Source organism: Aulostomus chinensis, chromosome 3 (assembly GCF_037954235.1).
Source record: "Aulostomus chinensis isolate RoL2024-O1b breed Wild chromosome 3, RoL_Achi_v1.0, whole genome shotgun sequence".
NCBI lineage: Eukaryota > Metazoa > Chordata > Actinopteri > Syngnathiformes > Aulostomidae > Aulostomus > Aulostomus chinensis.
The window spans coordinates 26,762,222-26,782,873 of record NC_141322.1 but is presented as its reverse complement, the minus strand read 5'-3'; the positions used below and the strand labels follow the sequence as shown (position 1 = coordinate 26,782,873).

General features: G+C 43.0%; 1 protein-coding gene across 2 annotated transcripts in view; it reads left to right on the top strand.

Annotated features, from left to right (window-relative positions):
* Positions 1–289: 289 nt before the first annotated feature.
* Positions 290–20,652, top strand: part of phc2b (polyhomeotic homolog 2b (Drosophila)) — a 35,283-nt gene continuing 14,920 nt past the window's right edge. The window contains exons 1-7 of one of the 2 annotated variants that reach the window (XM_086200006.1): positions 290–480; positions 10,681–11,062; positions 12,423–12,584; positions 13,502–13,579; positions 13,719–13,880; positions 14,296–14,430; positions 15,375–15,669. In XM_086200006.1, the coding sequence (XP_086056132.1) occupies positions 10,739–11,062; positions 12,423–12,584; positions 13,502–13,579; positions 13,719–13,880; positions 14,296–14,430; positions 15,375–15,669 (1,156 nt within the window). In that variant the 5' untranslated portion in view covers positions 290–480; positions 10,681–10,738. The remainder of the gene's footprint in view (positions 481–10,680; positions 11,063–12,422; positions 12,585–13,501; positions 13,580–13,718; positions 13,881–14,295; positions 14,431–15,374; positions 15,670–20,652) is intronic. The other variant, XM_086200005.1, reaches the window with a different exon arrangement.

The window sequence follows — 20,652 nt, the reverse complement described above, 5'->3', positions numbered from 1 at the left end:
ATGATTATTGATGAATATCGTTTTCTTTGACTCCAATAGTTGTTCGCAGTCGTCTCCTGTTGACGTTATTTCTGCTGTTGTCAATTTCATTTTCTGTCCAAAATGGCGTGAAACGTGACCGTATCGCCATCTAGTGGTGGATGTTGAAAAACAACCACAGTTTCGGCTCTGGCTTCTTTACTCCCCGCTCTCACGAGACCACAGATGGGAGGGAGCGACGGGGGAGGGCGGGGCAAAGGGGAGGGGATGGCGAAGGAAGGGGGGGGGGTCAAATACCCTTCTCCCCGCCTATTGGCTAGAATTGAGTCACGTGATCATTGTGGAATGCAAGTGAAAAAAGTTGCTCTGCTCTGTCACCGCCGCTGGTGTGCGCTGAGTCGTCGGATACAGCCACCATCCAGAAATGGTGTAGAATATCAGGGAAAACAGGAGGCACAGCGCTGGAAAGAGAGAAGCCATTCTTCAAGGCTTACGACAACGGTATGTGGACTGTTAACTTGCTCTTTGACAGGTTGTCGCTGTCGGCACGAGGCTCAATGTTTGTGTGTGTGTGTGTGTGTGTGTGTGTGTGTGTGTGTGTGTGTGTGTGTGTGTGTGCGTGCGTGTGTCGGAACGCGTGATGTTAATTGGCCGTTACAAGCTAACGTGTAATCGCCCCCCCCCCCCCCCCCCCCCCCGCGAAACAGCAGCGTTTGTTTCTCCTTGCCCGCTAACACTGATGTTCGTGATAGTTTAACGGCTAGCTAGTTTTCAGACATTCGTGGTGAGGAAGGAAATCGGTCCATTCCGGCGGAAAAACAAGCCGCGGGGAAGCACCGTATGCCATTATTTTAACGGAATTCCGTAGGCTAGCGTTAGTGTGCTATCGCTGTTAGTTTTGCTATGAATGAGAATTGTTTAAAGAGACTGTTTTGACAAGCACTCTCGTCGTCTGACGGCGATGTTTTTCTGTTGCTCCAGCTTTAATTATTATTATTATTATTATTATTATTATTATTATTATTATTATTATTATCTTATTGTCATTTGGATGTCATGGTTACTTAGTTAGCCACATGCTTTCTCGTGGGACCTCGGTCCCGCAGGGGTTGACACAGTTTGACAAGTGTAACACTGGGTCATCACCGGGAATAGCTGAGATGCTCGACTCGACTAGAATAGGAAAAACGTGGCCCCCTCCAAAAAAAGTGACCGTGATGTGCTCAAAATAACATTCTTCCCTTCACAGTCTTGTGTCTTAAATGTGTCGTTGTGTCAGGGTCTATTTGAGGCTGTATACACTTGTCATATGTGTATTTATTGTACATTGTGTATTCCACATTTTGTCTTTGACTTTTCAGGAATGAGATGGGTAGAATTTCTTGTAATATTCCCCTCACACCCCAGGCGACTCATATGTTGAGTTTGTTTTGGTCTGTGCCCTTTGGGTTAGTTTGGATACACGTTGTAATGGCTCTGCCAGTTAGCAGTGTGAGGTAATCATGAAACATGCTAAATGTAGAGACCATTTTGAACAGGAAGGCAGCAAAGAGGCTTGTGTGATGCTGTCCTTCACTTTGACTAGGAGTAAAGATAATGCTGTTATTAGCTTTCTGGTCATCAGAAGGTTAATGGTTCCATCCCCAGCTCCTTGAGCAAGACATTGGACTGCCATTGCTTTGGTTGGTCAGGTGTGCATCGATGAGACCTGTTTATGTGTAACATAGTTTGTGAACTTTTCACCTACTGCCATTAAACACTGGAAAAAAAAGGACAAAGATTCTCAACCCCAAATGAACACAAACTGGAGGAAGTTTGACTGCTATGAATGTTTCGCAGCATAAACTGCAATCCAGATGTCTGCCATCAAGTCCGTCTCCGTGGGTTGCTCGCTCAGGAAACAGCAGAAGGCATCTTCCGGTCGTATCCTGTGGTTTATGTGATTGGCAGCTGCAGGGTGACATCAGGTTATGTTTTCCTAAAGTTGACTCCAGTTCAACTTTTCTGGGCTGCGGACCCAATCCCTGCAGCTAAAATGCTCTATCCCCGTTTACATGAATGTGAAAACCTGCCGGATTTGCTAAGAATTTAACCTTTGCTTGGCAGCCTCTGCCGTCAGAACATAAATATCAATGTGGATGTGTTGCAAAATGGGATTCTAGGGGATAGCTTGGAATATTGTGCTGATCAGCTGCTCTGCATTATATTTATTGATACAGGATGTAAATATTGATGTGATCTGTTTTAATGTGGGAAAAACTCACTATGTTGCTTTGCTGCCTCATGTGGCCCCTATAAATATTTGTCAGACAGTTCTGTGGCTTCTGTCATTATATTTGCCAGGAGTACTGTACTCAGATAAATGGAGCAGACTCGGTCGAGTTGAGCGATATGATTCCCATACAGTATACTTGTGTACATTATTAAGCAACACATTTCCTCACTTGCATTGTCAGGCTTGGCTTAACAAGGCTTGTCTAGTCTTGTTTTTCTCCACAAATCCATATGCAGACCTGTTGCTGCTCTTCACATGGCTTTTTTACATGTTACTGTCCTTCATCTCCGGTCTTACTGTCTCCTTTTCAGACTTCTGGCATCAACTTGGATACCAGATTGTCAGTTGATCTAGCACAGCTGATACCACAGTGTAGCTTCATATCAGTATATCGCTGCTTCTCTTTCCGCAGATTAATTTAAACAAAATACAGACTGCACTGGAGAAGGAGAGTGTCAGCTGGCTGGTGATGATCAAACTTACTTCACCTGCTATTCAACCGGCTGCTCTCCGTTGCTTGCGCGCCGACCTATTCCTCTCTGATTCCTAATTCACTGTGACTGTCTGCATCATAAATCTTCCTCTTCCCAAGCAAATTGAATCATGTAGTCAACTGTAATCCTGATGTCACTGTCAAGATATGGCCTTTTCCTATAAGAAATTGCCTTGTTACTTAACTCTTTACAAGGCAAATCTTTAGTCCTCTAGTCCGTCCAAGCTTACCAAAAGTACATCCTTGCAAATATCACTCAGAAGTTCCACCAGCTACTTGAAAGTTTTCGGATTTCCTGTTATCCTGTGGATTAGTGAGACACTAAACAGTGATGGGGTTGTCCACCCCTGGTATTAATAAACATGTAAAGTGCATGATTCTGATGAATAAGGTGAAGCACTACATTGACTCCAGTTCAAACGTGACCTATTTTTTGGGGTGACAGACACCCGAGATTGATGCCTTAGAGACTACCTTTATAGAACACTCTGGATTGAAGTGTGTTATTAATCGTCAAGCTTTGCCAGAACTCTTTAACTGTGGTATTTATAGATCAGGGAGAGAATATTTCACTTTCTGTCAGTCTGCTGCTCCCTTGCAGTCTGTGCTTTTCTGTCGATTTTTTTAGTTATTTGTTTGTTTTTTACAATTTTTTTTTTTTTTAACTGGCCAGGTTTCTAACATCTCACATCACTGTTGTGAGAACAGCTGCATCTAAGCGAGGACCTCAATAAAAGAAGCTGAAGTTGAAGAGAAAGTGTTTGGTATCACGGCAGTGTGAGGTTACACGTGCTGGAATGGCACATACAACCTCAGCACACTTAAGCTGGAAAGCAGCCAGACTGTCTTTGTACTGGCCTACTCGGTTGTGAAAAGTGAGGTCTGCCTGAGTCAGATGGCTCAATTACGGCTACCCAACCAATCTGGCCTCAGGATCAGAGGGTATCTGTCTTACACACTCTAACAAAAAAAAAAATGCCCTGCTCACTCTATTTGGACAAGACCCTTCACCATCATCAGCCTCAGGGGATGACCCAAAGTTCACCAAAGAGCCCCCCAAAGGAAATGCTGCTTTGTAAGACACAGGATGTGAAGGCAGACTTTTACTGTTCAGCTTAATGGGGCAGGCCTGTTCATCCACCAGGAATTAATTGGAGCATTTTCTTCGCTCCAATCCAACCTGATATTGTCTGTCTGTGGACCAATGTGGTCCTTATATTCATTGCTAGTCTAGTTTTCCAGAACAATGCTGCAGGTTCAAGCTTGCATCAGAGTGACTGTTTTAGTCAGCTTTCTCCATCCCTCCTCCTTCTTCTTCTTCTTCTTCTTCTTCTTCCTGCTTTCTTCTTTCTTCTTCTTCCATGCTTTGTGAAAAAACAACTGCCAAGCTTACCAGCTGGCATCAAACTACACGCTGAAAAGGGCAAAGTTGCAAAGATTTTGCATTAAGGAAGACCTGCTTAGTTTTTTTTTTTTTTTCTGGGGAATAGGTGTAAAGATATATAACCAATATATGTAGAGCTTAATGTTCTTGCCCCTCAGCTATGAAAAAAACCACGCAAAGCATTTCTTATCATCATAATAATATTGTTGTTATTATTATTATTATTATTATTATTATTACAACTACAGACACCAGTTCTCAGAAAGTACAGAAACCAGATACTAAATGTCCAACATTAATTGGTGACAAGTGACATTAACTGCTACCAGTGACTTCTGTCACCTTAAATGGTGAAAGTGAATCGTTGTATTTTTTTAATCCCCTTTCTTTTGAGGGTTTTTTCTTCTCACAGATTTTTTTCATTCATGCACTTGAAACTCCATTATTTTGTTTGCAGGATGCTGAACCTTTCAGTGCTGCAAGACCAGAATCCTGAGGAGGAAAAAGCACAGAGTACTACAGTATAAAGGATTGATCAGATTTAAATGGTGAAAAAAAAAAAAACTTAAGGCAAGAAAAGATACACAGTCAGCGTTTGTATTTCTGAAGGAAGTCTGGACAGAGATGCCTGCATTACCATGGTGATATTCACTGACTAATGTCTGAAATGTTTTTATTCTCCTGCCCCGGTGAAAGCTGTGGCTGGAGGCTTTGTGTTTTTGAGGGCACCTTCCGTCTATCCTGTTCTTGTAAACACAATACTGTGGAATACCTGAGTCGATGAGATTTTGGTGGTCAAAGGTCAATGTCACTGTGATGTTGAATACTGGATTCATGGCTTTGTGAATGCAATATTTCAAGAACATCTTGAGGGAATTCCTTCAGATTTGGGACCTACTTGCACTTCAGGGTGATTGAGCACTTCTTCCTCTGTGGCGCCATCTGTCTGCCTTGACCAGTAGCTTTTTTTGTGAGCTAGTGAATGTTTTATCTTAATAACTTCCAGTTTAATTAAGAGAACCCTAGTGGCAGAAATTATAGAGCAAGTGTTTAATGAAAAGACCTTAAGAATGGTTGAGACATCAGCTTGGTCTTAGTGCGTCAGCTTGCAGTGTCGTCCACATAGAAATCTAAGAGTAAAGAGCTGAGATCATTTATTTTTATAGGGCTCCCTAGAATAGCTCGTTATAGCAGCAGCATGACATCAGCATTCTTGAAACTGATAATGAGCTTGGATGCCCTTTGAACAGTGGGTGGGTTTGTTTGTTTAAAAGCCCCTTTGTGGTGCACCCTGTGTGCTTCAAGTATCTCAGGCCTGTTTGGTTTACCGGGTTTTCAGACCCCTGGGTACATCATCATGAACTGAGCCCCTCCATCACTGTCCTACTCTTCTGTTTTTGACCCCCTCTGCTGCACAGCATCTTGTGAGACTCATGGCTCGCCTTACTGGCTGCACCGCCAGCTAATCTATATGCTAATGAGAAGATAATAATCAATGAGGTTCACGCATGGTTGGCCCCAATCAATACCACGTTGCACCAGCAGGCAACTCGTATGTCTACATTTCATAGAGCCAGACGGTCGGGTGGCTTGTTAATGTGGTGGTTCAGACCATAAGCATGCCATTATCCTCTGCTTTTATCCGCTCTATTCCATATAAATGAATACTGTACTCATTAAGGAGAGGTTTGATTTCAACAGCAATACTATCTGATTTCAATTTTATGGGTGAATTGCCATTTTCTACCCCGTTTTGTATTTAATTTCCATAACAACTATAAATAGGTTGCTTTCCTGCTGTGAGTTAGTTGGCGTACCCCTCATAGCCTCTGACTGATATCATTAGATGGGTCTTTATTGGTGTCACCGCTAGGATAAGGATAATCTTTGAAACAATTTGCACCATCATTACCTCACATGTCTTTGGTGGAAGACAATTTAATTTTGCCCCTCTAGCCTCAGTGTCAGTTATGTCCCAAAATTGATGCGGATTACTTTCCTGTGGGTTGGATAATGGGTTTGAGACTCAGTCCAGCAGTAGCTCTTTGCTCCTGTCTTTAGCTGAATGCTCTGATACAAAATTGTCCCACTTAGTCGACAAAATTGAGATTTCTACAAATGGTTCAAAAGCTGTGCTGTAGACCTGCAGTCCACAGATTTGATGCAATTAAGTGGAGCCATTAAAATTCAGAATAAAGGAAAGTGTTTTTTTTGTTTTGTTTATAATGATAAACCTCAGTTTTGCCTTTAAAAAAATACATAGGTGATAACAGCTTACCTTGTGGGGAGGGGGGGTTATGCGTGTTAAAAAAAAAAAATCAGTATTCAGTCAGCAGAGGGGGAGGGGGAAGCGAGTAAAATCATTACCATCATCTTCATTAGAGAGGATTCTGTTATCCAATCAGCTTGCTGCTCTGCACGGGGATTCCATAGGCACCCCGTTGGCTGTCGCTAGGATACCACATAATAAGGAGGCAGGCCATGGCCTGGTTGGTGGAGTGGGGTGTAGATGCTCTAATGATGAGCTAGCTGTGTATTAGGGGTAGGTGGAGGGTCTGGGGGGTTTAATATAGCACAGAAATACGCTCGCTCACGCTCACTCATTCACTCACTCCACCAACGAGCCAGCCACTCAGACAAAGAGGAGCAACATCCTGAAGGAGGACAGCACGCATCCCGGGGGATGGGGCATCATACCCCTGCATCGCGTTGGGGGGGCCGGAGGAGGTAGGAGCACCAGGGTTAGGGGGCTTTGTCTCTGCAGCTGAGCACCCCCCACACATACACAAACACACAAGCGTGCATTTTGTAGGGCATCTCTGGCCATCACTCATCAATTTGTGCTGCTGAAAAATAGGTTGTTGTGGTGTTTTAAATGTGGGTCGTGAAGAGCTTACCTACACTCAGGCCCCAGGATGGATGCTGATGGAGGCTTCTGCACTTCCCGGACTGTGATCTAAGCTCTGTAGAGACAGACAGTCTGTCTGACAGTCTCTTAATAGCTCTCATCTTCCTCCTGACCGTGCATCATTCAGACTCAACTCTGACAGTCAGTTCTTGTGGTCTTGTAATGCTGGCAGGACTGGATCAATGTTTCCTCTTGTGAGTGGAGTCAGGAGCTCAAATCGTTTTGTTTTTTTTCTTTATCAGCTCTTGTGATGTCTTCGTGGCTGCTGATGCCACTTTGATATACTTTCACACACACTGGATTCATCACTTTTAATGGGTTCCCCTTTTCCCCCCGAAAACCAACTCAAAGCATGATTGTAGACGCAGATGTGGAAGTGGGATGCGGGATTGGCAGGGGGGGTTGCACCTTTCCCTGATGGATGGGTGACTCCTCTCAGAATGACTGGAGCTGAAGGCATCATTACCAGAGGGGATTCCCTCCTCCTCTCCACACACGAGGAGGCAATGGGTAGCAGCAGGCTCTGGGATGTAGGCTAATGATAGATACAGGCAAGCAGACGGACTTTGATGGTGCTGGTGCTTTGTTTACAACCAGAGAGACACTATGTTTGCTCTGCACAAAACCAGGGTGCACACTTGAATACAAACTCATGGTTTCTTTATTTTGGGCAGTTTGAAGCTCATAAATTGTAGTCAAATTGAATCAGAGTTTTGGAGCAAAGTGGCTTCCTTCTCTAATTTATTGAGGGGTTGATCCTTGCCAGGGTCAGGATATTACAAATTCTTATCAATATGGTGCTGTCCAGTACAATAACAAACTGGAAAAATAGAAAGAAGTAGAAATATTACTTTTTTGAGTATGTAAACAAAAGCAGAAATTATAAGCCTCTTAAAACAATGCATGCCTTATAACCCATATGAGAGAATTAGTGCATATATGAAGCTGTCATTGTTAATCGTGTGCAGACAAACTCAAATTCCACATTATTTTTGTTTCAGGATTTATCAACTCAGACATTGCAGAGTTGTATTTAGGGCTGCTCTGTGTTTGCCATTTAATGGAATAGCATATGGCTTATTAAGATTGCATTTTGTTTCTGAGTCTGCTTTGTAGCATAAGTGGGCTATAGAGCTGTGCTCTGGCCCCTAATCCGCTCAAAAGAATAATGAGGAGGAGGAGGAGGAAATAGCTTAAGAACTGTGGCATAGCGGCAGCGTTTAATTACTTCCATCATACCCTCTTCCCCACTCAGACCCATTTAAAATAGTCAACCTTCACCCCTCTGCCCTGCTTTCTCTTGATCCAGCCTCCCCCCTATAATTTAATGCACATACCTCTAACCTTAAGGTTAGAAATTCCATCCTCCCCATTTTCAGCTCTCGTTTCAGCTCCTCCGCCTCAGCTGTCATGCATGTTGAATCCCCCACCACCTCACACTCCCACACGCTCTACACCTCCAGCATCTAAAGTTTTTAATGAGTTTCCGATTCTCTTCTTGTTATATCGGTACTTGGCTTTATCAAAGACTTCAGAACTTTGGTCATGTGTTTTTAACAAAACTTCTTTACCCCTTTGCCTCCAAGAAAGAGTAATCCTCTTTTTTTGCTCCTCCTCTCCGTGTCTTATCACCTGTCATGCTGAGGCCTCCTCTGTCTCATCTGCCTGGACAGCTCTGAACCTTCTCCTTCCATGCTAATGGATAGCTGAGTGTCAGGGGACCAATCTTAAAAAGGCTTTTATGGAAGGGTACTAAATCATTTGTTCTTTTCTTCTTTGTGCTCAGACCATTGAGTAGAAATTGATTCAGAACTCTGGGATACACCATGTCTTAGTTCTGAAAATACAAAAAAAGTATGCACACGCTCAAATTAATCACTGTTCATTTTATCCGATGTCAGAATTTAATGCAGTTTGATTAGGTTTCGGTTGATGAGTTTACAGTTTACTGAAGTCAGGTTGATTCAGTCTGTACTATCAATGTGGTTTTGCTGCACTACCAATGTTGTAGGTAATATCCGTTCATATCAATATCGAAGCGGATCATTTTGGATTGTTCCAGAGGAAACATGACCAAACCTGGTAACATCTGTGTTTGTGGCTGTAAAGGGGTGGTCCTACGTTACACTGAGAGATAGCGGATCGACCTGGGACGATAATCTGATAGTCTCAGAAATTTAGGATGATCATCACAGAATAAGACTGCTGCATCAACTAACCAACAGCTAAATCAACGAACCAACCAATAGAAATGTGTGAAATCACGCACTGATCAGCATGCCCACACAGGTTATTTATGTCATTTTCTTTCTTTCTCTGCAAAATTAGAATCCCAGGTTAGCCTCTTTTTTGTCCTCTAGCCACAACCTTATTTATCCCTTCTTTTTCTCTTTATCTTTCTCCATCCACATGAAGCTGTGATCGCCCAGGTTAGCCTCTTCTTTTGTTTATCATCGCCACGGCAACCTGACTCCCATTGGTGATTAATACTGATGTTGTGTATTCGCATGCATCTATCGGGTTCGCACAGTGTTGCTAGGGGTTAAATTATAAGCTTGAAAACATTAATTTAGCTTTAATGTAGGAGGTTGAGCAATAATTCATTATGTTTGGCTCACACTTTGGACTGTTATGATGGATATTCATCATATGAAGGACAGCCCTTTTTCACCCAAATGAGTGTATTGTTTTTTCACGTGAAATGCCAGTCTAACATGTAGAGAGGTTAACATTAGCCAGCTACCCTTCCTTTTTTACTAAATTCACTGGATTTCAGGAGTGAGTATGTATTTTCCAAGCTTAACCAGCTTTGTTCTGCCAGCTGTGTGTGTAGTGTTTTTCTTTTAATCAGAATGCAATGCTGCTGGCATAGTTAATTCATGCCTTTTAAAAAGGCTTCAAACGAATCTTTAATTTCCCAGCTGATGTTCATATGCTGCTGCGCTTCTGCACTTCGGCGTGTTGCAGAACCCGACATTGCTGTAGTATTTCCAGCACTGGGTCTGTCTGCAGTGGAATAGCTTGTAGGGATTGTGTTGGTTTGATTTCAACAGGGCAAGTAGATGCATTAGTTAGATCTCCAGAGGTCCACAGCTATAACACTTTGCTCCTATACAGTGATTTATTATGCTGGCAGAATGTCAGCTGTGCATTGCCCTTTCATAAATACCATTTCAAAGATAATCTGTGTACTACAGCTGTGTCTTTTGCTCTGTTGATGTTCCAACTTTTTGAAGCAGAGCAGCAGATACAAGTGCAAGTGCATGTATTCCCTTCACTCCATCGTGCATGTTATGCTTATTGTATCGCAACCTGTTTCTTCATTTGGAAGCTTAAAGTGGCACCACCCACCCAATAATTTGCTGATTGGGACAATTTTGCTGTAGCGTCCAACCCTAGTGAACATGAACCTGTAGATGGAATTGTTTTATATCTCACATGCGTCCCTGTAAATTCACTTAAAATCACTTAACTCTTTATGATTCACCATGTGTGGATGTACTTAGGTTCTCCGTCTGAAGTTTGTTTCCTAGTCCACCATGGTTTTAAACTAAATACGATGTTTTAATACCTTGAGTTTTGGTTCTTAGGTTTACGACGGTGTTGCCACTTTCTCACGCGCTACTTTTCTGTTCTTCCAGGCACAGGAGAGCCATTCAGAAGAGCCGGGGGTCAAAGGTGAGAAGAGCAGAGGGCACCATGAGTGAGCCAGGGGCCCCTGCCTCCACGGCCAGCAGCACTGGGACCACCACCGCCCCCTCCACCACCTCCTCTTCCTCCACCAGCAGCTCCTCCACCACCCCAGCTGCCAGCAGCAGCAGTAGTAGTAGTACCTCTAACACTACTACAGCCCCTACAACTACTACTTCTACTACCAGCAGTAGTAGCAATAGCAGCACTACGAATAGTAGCAATAGCAGTTGTAACACTAGTAGTAGTTCCAGTACTGTTACTACAACGGGGAGACAGGGGGTGTCTCAGATATCTGTTTACAGTGGAATACCTGATCGACAAACTGTGCAGGTAAAGACTTCTTTTTTTTTTTGCATGTGATATGCAAATAGTTCCCATTTTGAAAAGCTGTGCTAATTGTACATAAACATGCTCAGATGTCTCCCTCTACTGCCCCCTGTTGGTGGACACAAAGCCTCACAGAAGGCCACAGAAGTCAAGTTTTTCTGGGATAAATGAAATAAGAGGCATTTGTGTTCCTCAAGCTACTGATGGAAGGAAAATCAAATCAATGGGCATCTGAAAGGATCCGTCCCAGTTGAAGGAAGGAATGTCTTCTGTGCTTTAGTGCTCTTGACCCTCTGACCTCAGGGATTAGCCCCGACACAGGCTTACCCTCTCTCTGAATAAGGTTCGCTCAGCATTAAGTGCTGATGCTTCGACAGCGGGCTTTTTGTCTGCTCAGCTCTCCTTTTCTTGTCCTGAGCCGACTGTCATTTAAAAGACAAACACAGTTGCCGACAAGCACCTCTGAGCTTTGAGGACTGTTGGTCATTTATGGTCAGTGAGAGTTGAATGCAAGAATGTGTTGTATGAATCTCATCCCAAGAGCTTTGGTTCAGGATGTTTCCATAGCGCATCCCTCAAACACAGGACGACATCCTCTCTGGTTCCTTAGTAAAAGGCTGAGGACACTTTCAGAGGTGTTATAATGAGGATGTGGAATTTCAGAAACTATTTTTGCTCAGTGATTTGAGACTTGGTTTATTCGTCTGTGTCTATGTGCAATGATGTCCAGCTTTTTTTTCTTTCTTTTTTTTAACATTTCATTGCAACTTGGAACATTGCAATTTGCTGCAAATCTAATTTGATTCACTTGACTCCAGCTGTTGGTCGGAATTGAAGTTAAGTTTTTCTAATAAAATTGAATCAAAAGTGAATTATTTCATTTCAGGCAGCTGCAGCAATGCCTTATGACATTGTTCTCTTCTCTGTTCCACAAACACAGGCAGTAATACTAAGTAACATTTTATTCATTGGTTATCTTTTGTTAAATGTCACAGACTGGTTTTTACTTTACTTTGTGTAAGCCAGTTTCTGTCAGTCTTTGAATTTTAGAATTTCACAACATACAGTTTATGAAAATAAAAAGAAAACAATCCGTAGTTGGGAACAGCCAGTAACAGCATTAACCTCAAACAATGTCCGACTTTACTGCCATGCTAACACACTCACACACACAAACACACACTCCCTCTCTCTCATACAAACACAAACCTCATTTGTACAGTAGCGAGGTTTGATAGTTCCATTCAGATTTTGTGAAAAACAGTTTTTCAATATCTAATTATTAGTCTTTACTCTCAAACTCATCTACATTAATTAGTTCCCAACCAGCTTGCTTTCTCTCTCTGTCTGTCCTTTTGTGCAGGTTTTCCAGCAAGCGTTACATCGACAGCCAAACACGGCAGCACAGTATCTGCAGCAGATGTACGCAGCTCAGCAGCAGCATCTGATGTTACAAACCGCAGCCCTCCAGCAGCAGCACAGCCTCAGCACTGCTCAGCTTCAGAGCCTGGCCGCCGTACAGCAGGTCAGCCCTCATCATCACATCAAAGAGTCATGCTCAGACACAGCGTCTAATAGTACATAAGGGGGGTTTAGAGTCTGAGATGTTGCCCCCCCCAGCCCTCCGTAGATGACACGAAGGTTTGTCTCTGGATGCCTGCTTTGCAACTTTATCATGTTATTTGACTCCATAAATGGTCAGCTGTTTAGGCAAGCTAGGCTGATACTTCTGTTTTACATAACCTCAGAGTAGATCAAATACTTAAATGGTTGTCCTGAGTCATTTATTAGTTTCTGACCCTGAGAAAGCAGGAAAAGAGAAAAGTCCCAGAATATTATTAATATTCTTTGACCTCCACTCACTGAGCCACCCCTGAAACTGCCTGGAGCTTCCCTCTTTCCCACTTTGAAAACCTCTGGTATGAAGTGATGATGTCATGGCATTTTATATCCAAGAAAGAGTAAGTCTTGTGATCAGTGCATGATTGAAACATATTGAGGGTGCTACTGTCAGCTGCTTGTTTGCATACTCAGTAAAAATGTGCTTACAACTGTTTACTTCTAATGGTTTTTTTTTTTTTTTTGCTGCTTTTAACAAGCAGCAAAGCCACTAACAACATTTATCTCACCCAGCTGATGAAAACACCAAATTTAGGCTGTTGCCCACAATTTGTTTTTTACCTGAACATTTCGCACATGAATTTAGTTCATTCAGTGGACTAAGTGGATGAATAAACTCATGATTCTGAGGAAAAAACAAGCATTTTAGTGTTTGTGAGCAACATTTATGCCACCATTTCTTCAGTCTTCCCCTCATGGGCAGACATGGATCACGTACCTGGATTTAGACTGGCTGGAAGAGGCATACAAATGTTAGGTAGTAATGCAGACATGTGTCAGGAAGTGGTACATCTCTCTCTCCTCTCTCCTGTCTTTTGATAGGCCAGTATAGCAGCTGGTCGACAAAGCTCTTCACAGAATGGTACTTCATCTCAGCAAACAGGATCGACCCAGGCTACGGTACGTGCAGTTAGAAGCATTGCATCCTAAAAGCTTGTTGAAGTTATCGTTGTCAAGAAGAAAATGGTGTGTGATATCAAGAGAGAAGGAAGGGTGAGTCTCTAACCTGATTATCCTTATTATTAACACCTCTTCATAGATCAACTTGACCACCTCCCCAGCAGCCGCTCAACTGATAAGCCGAGCCCAGAGCATTAGCTCCACCCCCACCAGTATTTCCCAGCAGGCCGTTCTGCTGGGCAGCCCATCCAGCCCCACTCTCACAGCCAGCCAAGCACAGATGTACCTGCGTGCACAGATGGTGAGGCTGTAGACTCAAAGAGCATGGCCACTGGCACATATACATGAGACAGTGCACACATACTAATTGAATGGATGAGCATTCTCACGCTAACATTTTTTTTTCCTTTAGAGTCTCAAGTGTGAGTTTTTAGCATGTGGATGACAGGATCTGTCAGGTCTCAGGGCCCTTTACAGACACAGATGGGAATATTTTAAAGCGCTGTCCTCAGATCCCATTGTTTTAACTTGATTTGTTGAAAGAGAATCATTTCTCATGCCAAAATGTGTGCACACAAATGCACACACATGCACACACACGCCTAAGGGTGTTATTGCTTTATCCTGCACCTCAACTTTGTAGAAATAAGAGGAGGAGCAGTTTCTCTTTTATTCAGTTCCCTTTTTCTTTTGTGTGTGATCTTGTGTCTCTCAAGGCCCAGCAGAGTAACCTGGTACAGGTGGCTCGGAGCCTGGGCCGAGCAGTTCCTCTCTCCCCACAGCTCATCTTCACCCCAACAGCCACAGTGACAGCTGTCCAGTCTGAGAGCTCCACACAGGCCTCCTCACAGGTAGCTTCACTGGGAGTTATTTCAACTAAAATAATATCTCCTGTAAATACAGTATGCACATGTATAGTTGCAAAATTCTTCAAAACAGATTAAGTGTACAATCATACACCCTGATGCAGCAGAACAGGAAAAGTTGCCTTTTTTATTCCATGTATTCATCTTGTCGAGCTGTTAACCCCATTAATGATGCAGACTGATTCACTCAAACACTTCTAAGTACTTGGTTGAACTCCTCTGGAGCCACTAACGGCAGCGCAAAATAGTCTCAAAATAACACATAAGCATACACCGAAATACCTTCAAAGACCTTAAAACAGACTTTGATCTGAAACGCCCCAGACTCTGTGCCTCTTGTAAATATGAAGTCCCCTCCAGCCAAAAATGTGTTTTCTTCTGGTTGCTAATTGAGTGTTTGAGCTTCACTGTGAAGTAAAAACATCTTGTGTCCAGAAGTTTCAGCTTGTGAAAAGGAAAAATAGTTAACGTATTCATGTATTCTGCATTTTTAATGACGGCGGAAGGAATAGGTTGGATAATGCAGTGTCTAGAACTGCACTCTTAAGTTGCATGTAATTTGCTGCAGAACATTATGATATAAATTATTTGTTTACAGTGTTAAAGTTATGGAAAATAAAGCAAAAAATAATTTCCTTCTTCATTTAACCTTGGCACCTCTGTGGCGTCATCCAGATAAATGATGAACTAGATGTGAACTCACAGAGCCCTTAAAATGTAACAAGTTCTTCCTTTGTCTATGGTCATTTTGTACAATCCTGCTCATAGACTGACACTCATAACATAACTGGTAGAGGTAAGAAGTATACTAAAATAATATATACTTACCTGTAACGTTCAAAGTGTAATCTTCATTTGTTTCACTCATCTGCCATCAAAGAAAATCCTCCCTCAAATTTTTTTCAATCTTGCATCATTTTGTCCCTCAGAATCAGGTCCAGAATTTGGCGATTCGTGGCCAGCAGGGGGCAACCACGTCCTCCTCTCAGACTCAGGCCCTGCAGGCTCTCAGTCTAAAGCAGAGCCCTGTGCCAATCCAGCCTGCTTCACTGATCAAGAGCCCCAGCCAGGGGACCCAAGCTTCAACAGGAGGGAAGTCCAGCTCATCTGACAGCCTCTCTGAAGGAGGGAAGAAGGGGGACGCTGCGGTGGTCACAGAAGTCCGTGCTATTAACATGAGCCGCAGTGTCACAGCTGTCAGTGCTCAGCCTCTGATCGCTCCAGGTGAGAGGCCTCTGTACGGAGAATATTTAAGTCTGAGTGTGTGTGCTCCTCCTCCCCCTGACAGTACTGCTGCAGAGCCAACCCCACAGACATGTAGTGTCCCCCACCAAGTGTTTGATCTAATTAATCCCACTTCTATAATTAGAAAGTGGTTTGAGTGTGGATTTTTGGCACAGATACTCATATTGCCTCCTGTGCATAAGCTCTGCAGTGTTCCTAAAAAATTTACAGAAGTAAGAATTTTTTTGCTTCCAAAACATTTGAAATCCATCATTTTGAAACCTGGAACTGCTGACAACCAGAATGACCTCGACCACACGAGGCGTTAAAGTCCAAATCATCGCTGCTGAGTTGTCATGCTGCCAAGTGCAAGAGATTATCATGCAGAACAGAATCTCCTGATAATTCTGGTAAGAATTCTAACCTATGTTACTAATTAAAATATAATTTGAAGACCCTTGGATATTATCACTGCATTATAGTGTGAAAGATGAGAGTGCTTTTGTTGGATAAACACCATGCATCTCTCATCAAATCCCCTCCAAATTCAATATTAATACTAGTTGGATTTCTGTGCGTCACGCATGTTATTTAGAGAAGTAGTGGAGCCAGAGGATCAGGGGGATCAGAGGAGACTGGAGGTGAAGGCAGTCGTGGTTCTTTGCTATGAAATTGGCCGACTTGATTAAAAGAGGATAAAAGAATGATTAAGCTCAAAGGCAAAAGTCTCCCGGGTCAGGGGAGGTGAAGAGAAGGGGTTTGGTTCTCATTATGATAAATGAATGAATGAATTTGAGTGTCATGCCACCCAGCGGGCCGTCCCATATGGGATTATATGGCAGCATATGAGTAATATTCCATCATATATTTCCAAAGCAATATCTTCCAATAGTAATGGTTACGTGTGGAATTGAACATGAATACATGAATGTAAATACATGAGTACACAACATCACACATATACAAGTGACACGCTCTTTTTTTAATTTTTAATGTCCCATGCATTTTCAAATTTGGAAATTCTATCAAATTCTCAGTTTAATCATAACGCATCAATATATGTCAAAGCCATGTCTGTGTTACTGAAGAACTCCACATGGATCAAGGCTCCAGTAGAAAGAACAATGCAGAAAAGAAAAAAAATCATATTCCTTTTCTGTTTCTGGCCAAATTGTACTTCGTCCAATCCGCCATACGTGCCTGTTCTAATATGAGGTGGGAAAATACCACATTTTTAGTCAGTAATGGAAATAGTGGAGTGGCAACAAATAATCAATTAATAGATGAGTCAATGTTTCAAGCGCTAATGCCAAACGTTCCTCGGGCCAGCTCACTGGCATGTGAGGATGGCCTCAATCAGACTGCACTGGCAATTTCAACCTGTCACCCTCGTCAAATAGCTTGTCTGTGGTCCCTCAACTTTTTCTGAGTGTTAAAATCATTGATGTTTCTATTTTTAAAATAATGAACAGGCAGCATCTGGTGCCGTTGGTTGGCACAGTCTCCTCACAACAAGAGGGTTCTGGGCTGGGGCCTGCTGGTTTACTAAGGCCTTCCTGTGTGGACTGACCATGTTTGGAGAAACATCTGTGCCTGCGCCGGTTCTTTCCAGGTGCTTCAGCTTCTTCCCACAGACCAAAAACATGCAAGTTAGGTTAACTGGAGACTCTAATCTTCCTGTAGGTGAGAATATGAGTGTAGATGGGAGTTTGTCTCTATATATCAGCCCTGTGATTGACTGGCGACCTGTGCAGTGTGTACCCCACTCTCCCCCAAAGAGAAACTCACTACCATGCAGACCTAAATGGTAAACCTAGAAGTATGAGCTGTCAGCATCTCCGACTCTCCACAGCACCACATTTCAAATCAGAATTATCAGACATCCTTACATTTTCATTGAATCTTTCCTTCCAGCAAATAGCGGGTGTGGAGTGTTGTGTTTGTACAGTATATGATATTATATTTTCTCTCCTGAAAATTTAGGTGAAAATAGAGTTTCTACACTTTTACAGCTTTGAATAGCTTTCAGCTGTTACTGACGTGTCAGGGCGTGCACCACAAATCTATTCACTATAGAGGTGAAATCAGCCATATTGAAGACATTGTGCTGCGTTGTCTGGAACTGCTGAGCCGCTCTGTCAACTCGAAGCTAAGAAAGTCATGCTGTCACGCAAGAGTCTTTTTAAACAGCTCTAATCAAATATCAAGGCAGTGGCAATTTTTGGCAGTTTTCGTGTGAATGTTTTTGAACATCCTGCAGCACAAGTCCAGTTTGTTTTCAAAAATAAGCCCCGTGAAATGCATTATGGGATAATCTTGTGAAGCCTGATAAGACCTCATACTCCACAGTTTTGTGTGAAGAGTACATGAGATGAGTATCTGAAATATCTAAATCTGCTTTGAAGTGTGTGTGTGTGTGTGTGTGTGTGTGTGTGTGTGTGTGTGTGTGTTTATGAATACAACACCTTTATATGAAGTGGTATACACTGTTTTGTTTTTTTCCAGATTGAAGTGTGTGTGCGTGTGTGTGTGTGTGTGTGTGTGTGTTTGTGTGTGTGTGTGTGTGTGTTTGGGAGCGAGGGGGTAGGGATTATCGGAGCATGTCGGTGCACAACTGCGTCTTGCTTTGTTGCAGTAATGGATGCACATAAAATGAAAGAGGTTGGAAGCTGAGAAATCGGGTTGCATGCTGTTGGAAAAATTAACATGGGTTGCCATAGCAGCAAGCCATGAGGGACAGGTGTGCGCACGAGATGCTGGGGAGTTAATACACTGTGGATCAGCACCAGCTTGGAGGGTTGATGGAGTCAGATGGGGATAAAAGCTTGGATTCAGTGAGATGTGTGGGTCATTGTGCACTTAGATTTTTTTTGATCTTATCAGACTTTTTTTTTACTGACAAGGACCTGTCTCTTTCTAAATGGTATTTTCAGTCTACTTTCATAACTTTGTTCCAGGTTGGAGTGACCGATGCAATTGGACAATCAGAAATAAAATGAAAGTATTGTTTAGTTAGTGTGACTTTTGCCTTTCCCCAACCAAATTTGTGTTGGTGTTTCTGAAACGATATGCGTTCTCAGCAGTTTTCAGCTCAACTATTGCATCATTGATGGAAGACGTTGCATAATAAACAACAAGAAGTCACAAGTCTAGACAGAAGTGTGTCTGCTAGTAAGTAAACAATAAAGACTAGACTAGACTATTTCTAGATTTTCTGGTGTTCAGCTGGACTCAGCAGCAACTGAGTTGAGCCTGCTCTTAGGAACCGGCCTAGTTATTTCTGTCAGTGTTCAGCTAATACCCCTTTCACACAAAAACACACGTGTCAAAGCGGGTTTTTGTGCCCGTGTTGCTCAGCATTAGGGCGCATTCAAGCTTCCTGCAGACGCGGGTCTGAGCCCCCGCTGTGAGGGCTTCGTGCCTGTGTTTTTCTCTCTTGTACGTCATTACTGCGAGGTAAACAAACGACAGCATGGACGTCGTCGAGTTGAACGTTAGCATTGTCGTTGCGTGCATTGCAATTTTGTCTCTTTTGCAAAGCATACAAACTCGGCGCAGATTGGAAAATGTCCGAGCGCAAATGCAGCGAAGCAAAATGTCTGTGATGTTCCCTTAAATCACAGCGTCACTTACGGTTCCAGAAATCTGCCGCCAGATCTCCTCTTCACCGCGGATGATGAGCAGCTCGCAGACTTCACGATCTTGCCAGTGCGCTGCCATAATCAATAAAAAAGATGTGCAAGATTGCTATACAAGTTGTTTATAAACATGGTCGCGCTTGTGCAGTTCACGTGAGGGTTCCCCGATTGGTGGGAGTTCCCAAGCATAGATTAATTCACGTAAGATCATACACATGTAAATTGCTTGAAAAGAAGGAGTGAAATAGAGTCTCAGGGACATCAACAGGAAGACTGATCTTATGGCAGAGGCCAAAACTTTATTGAGGGATGAGGGATGAGTGAGCAGCTCTCGCAGCGCAGCCCAATTTGTTTTTTTTTGGTTTTTTTTTTACCCAGAGCTTCCACAATGACAGGCTGGCGGCACAGTGACAAAATCAGAATGCGATTAGAAGGTAGATCTACGTCAACGGGTAATATCGCGGGAAACCTGAGACAACATGGGGTGCCTTTTGCACGCTGCAGGCAAGGCAAGGCAATTTTATTTGTATAGCCCGTTTTCACAAACAGTTTGCCTCAAAGGGCTTCACATGGCATCATAACAACATCCTCTGCCCTTAGACCCTCACATCGACTGAGGAAAAACTCCATAGAAAACCCTTTTAACAGGGAAAAATCTGAGAAACCTCAGGGTGACCAACAGAGGAGGGATCCCTCACCCAGGACGGACAGACGTGCAGTAGATGTTGTTACAGACAAGAAAACAGTTTACAATGCAGAATGTGAGAAACACGGAAATGTTAATAACAGCTGAAGAAGGAAGCTTCTGGTAGGGGAGGCAGGGAGAGCAAGCCAGCTTGATGGGGGACTGGATGGCAGACTGGTTCATGGTGAGCCGAGCAGAGTTGAAGTGAGCTGCTAAACACCTGGGTCGCTTGGTGGGTCGGTGGACGTGAGTTGAAATGCCGAGGCGACTCTTTCAGAGTGGTGCAGTGTAACAGGGGCTTCAGTGCCTTGAAGATGCCGTATTCTTTCAGAGCTGTTTGGCTTTGCATCACAAACGTTAAGATTCAGTCATTTTCTCTTGAACAAGAACTGCGCTAAACCAAGTGTTTTGCCGACTGGCTTGTTGGAGTTTGTCAACATTGTCTCCTCTTGGCAGGAAGGAGCTGGCACTTGACTATAAAGTACAGCAGGGAATCCCCACCATGCTTACAGGTGAAAAGAGCAAATCTGCACATGATGTTTTTGCATGCAATATTTATATAGCTGTTAGGAACAGTAGCAGATGCCAGTTTCACTTGACTGTAATTACAGATACTGAAGGCAAGTAATTATATGCTGTTGTGCTCCTCTTACAAGCTGA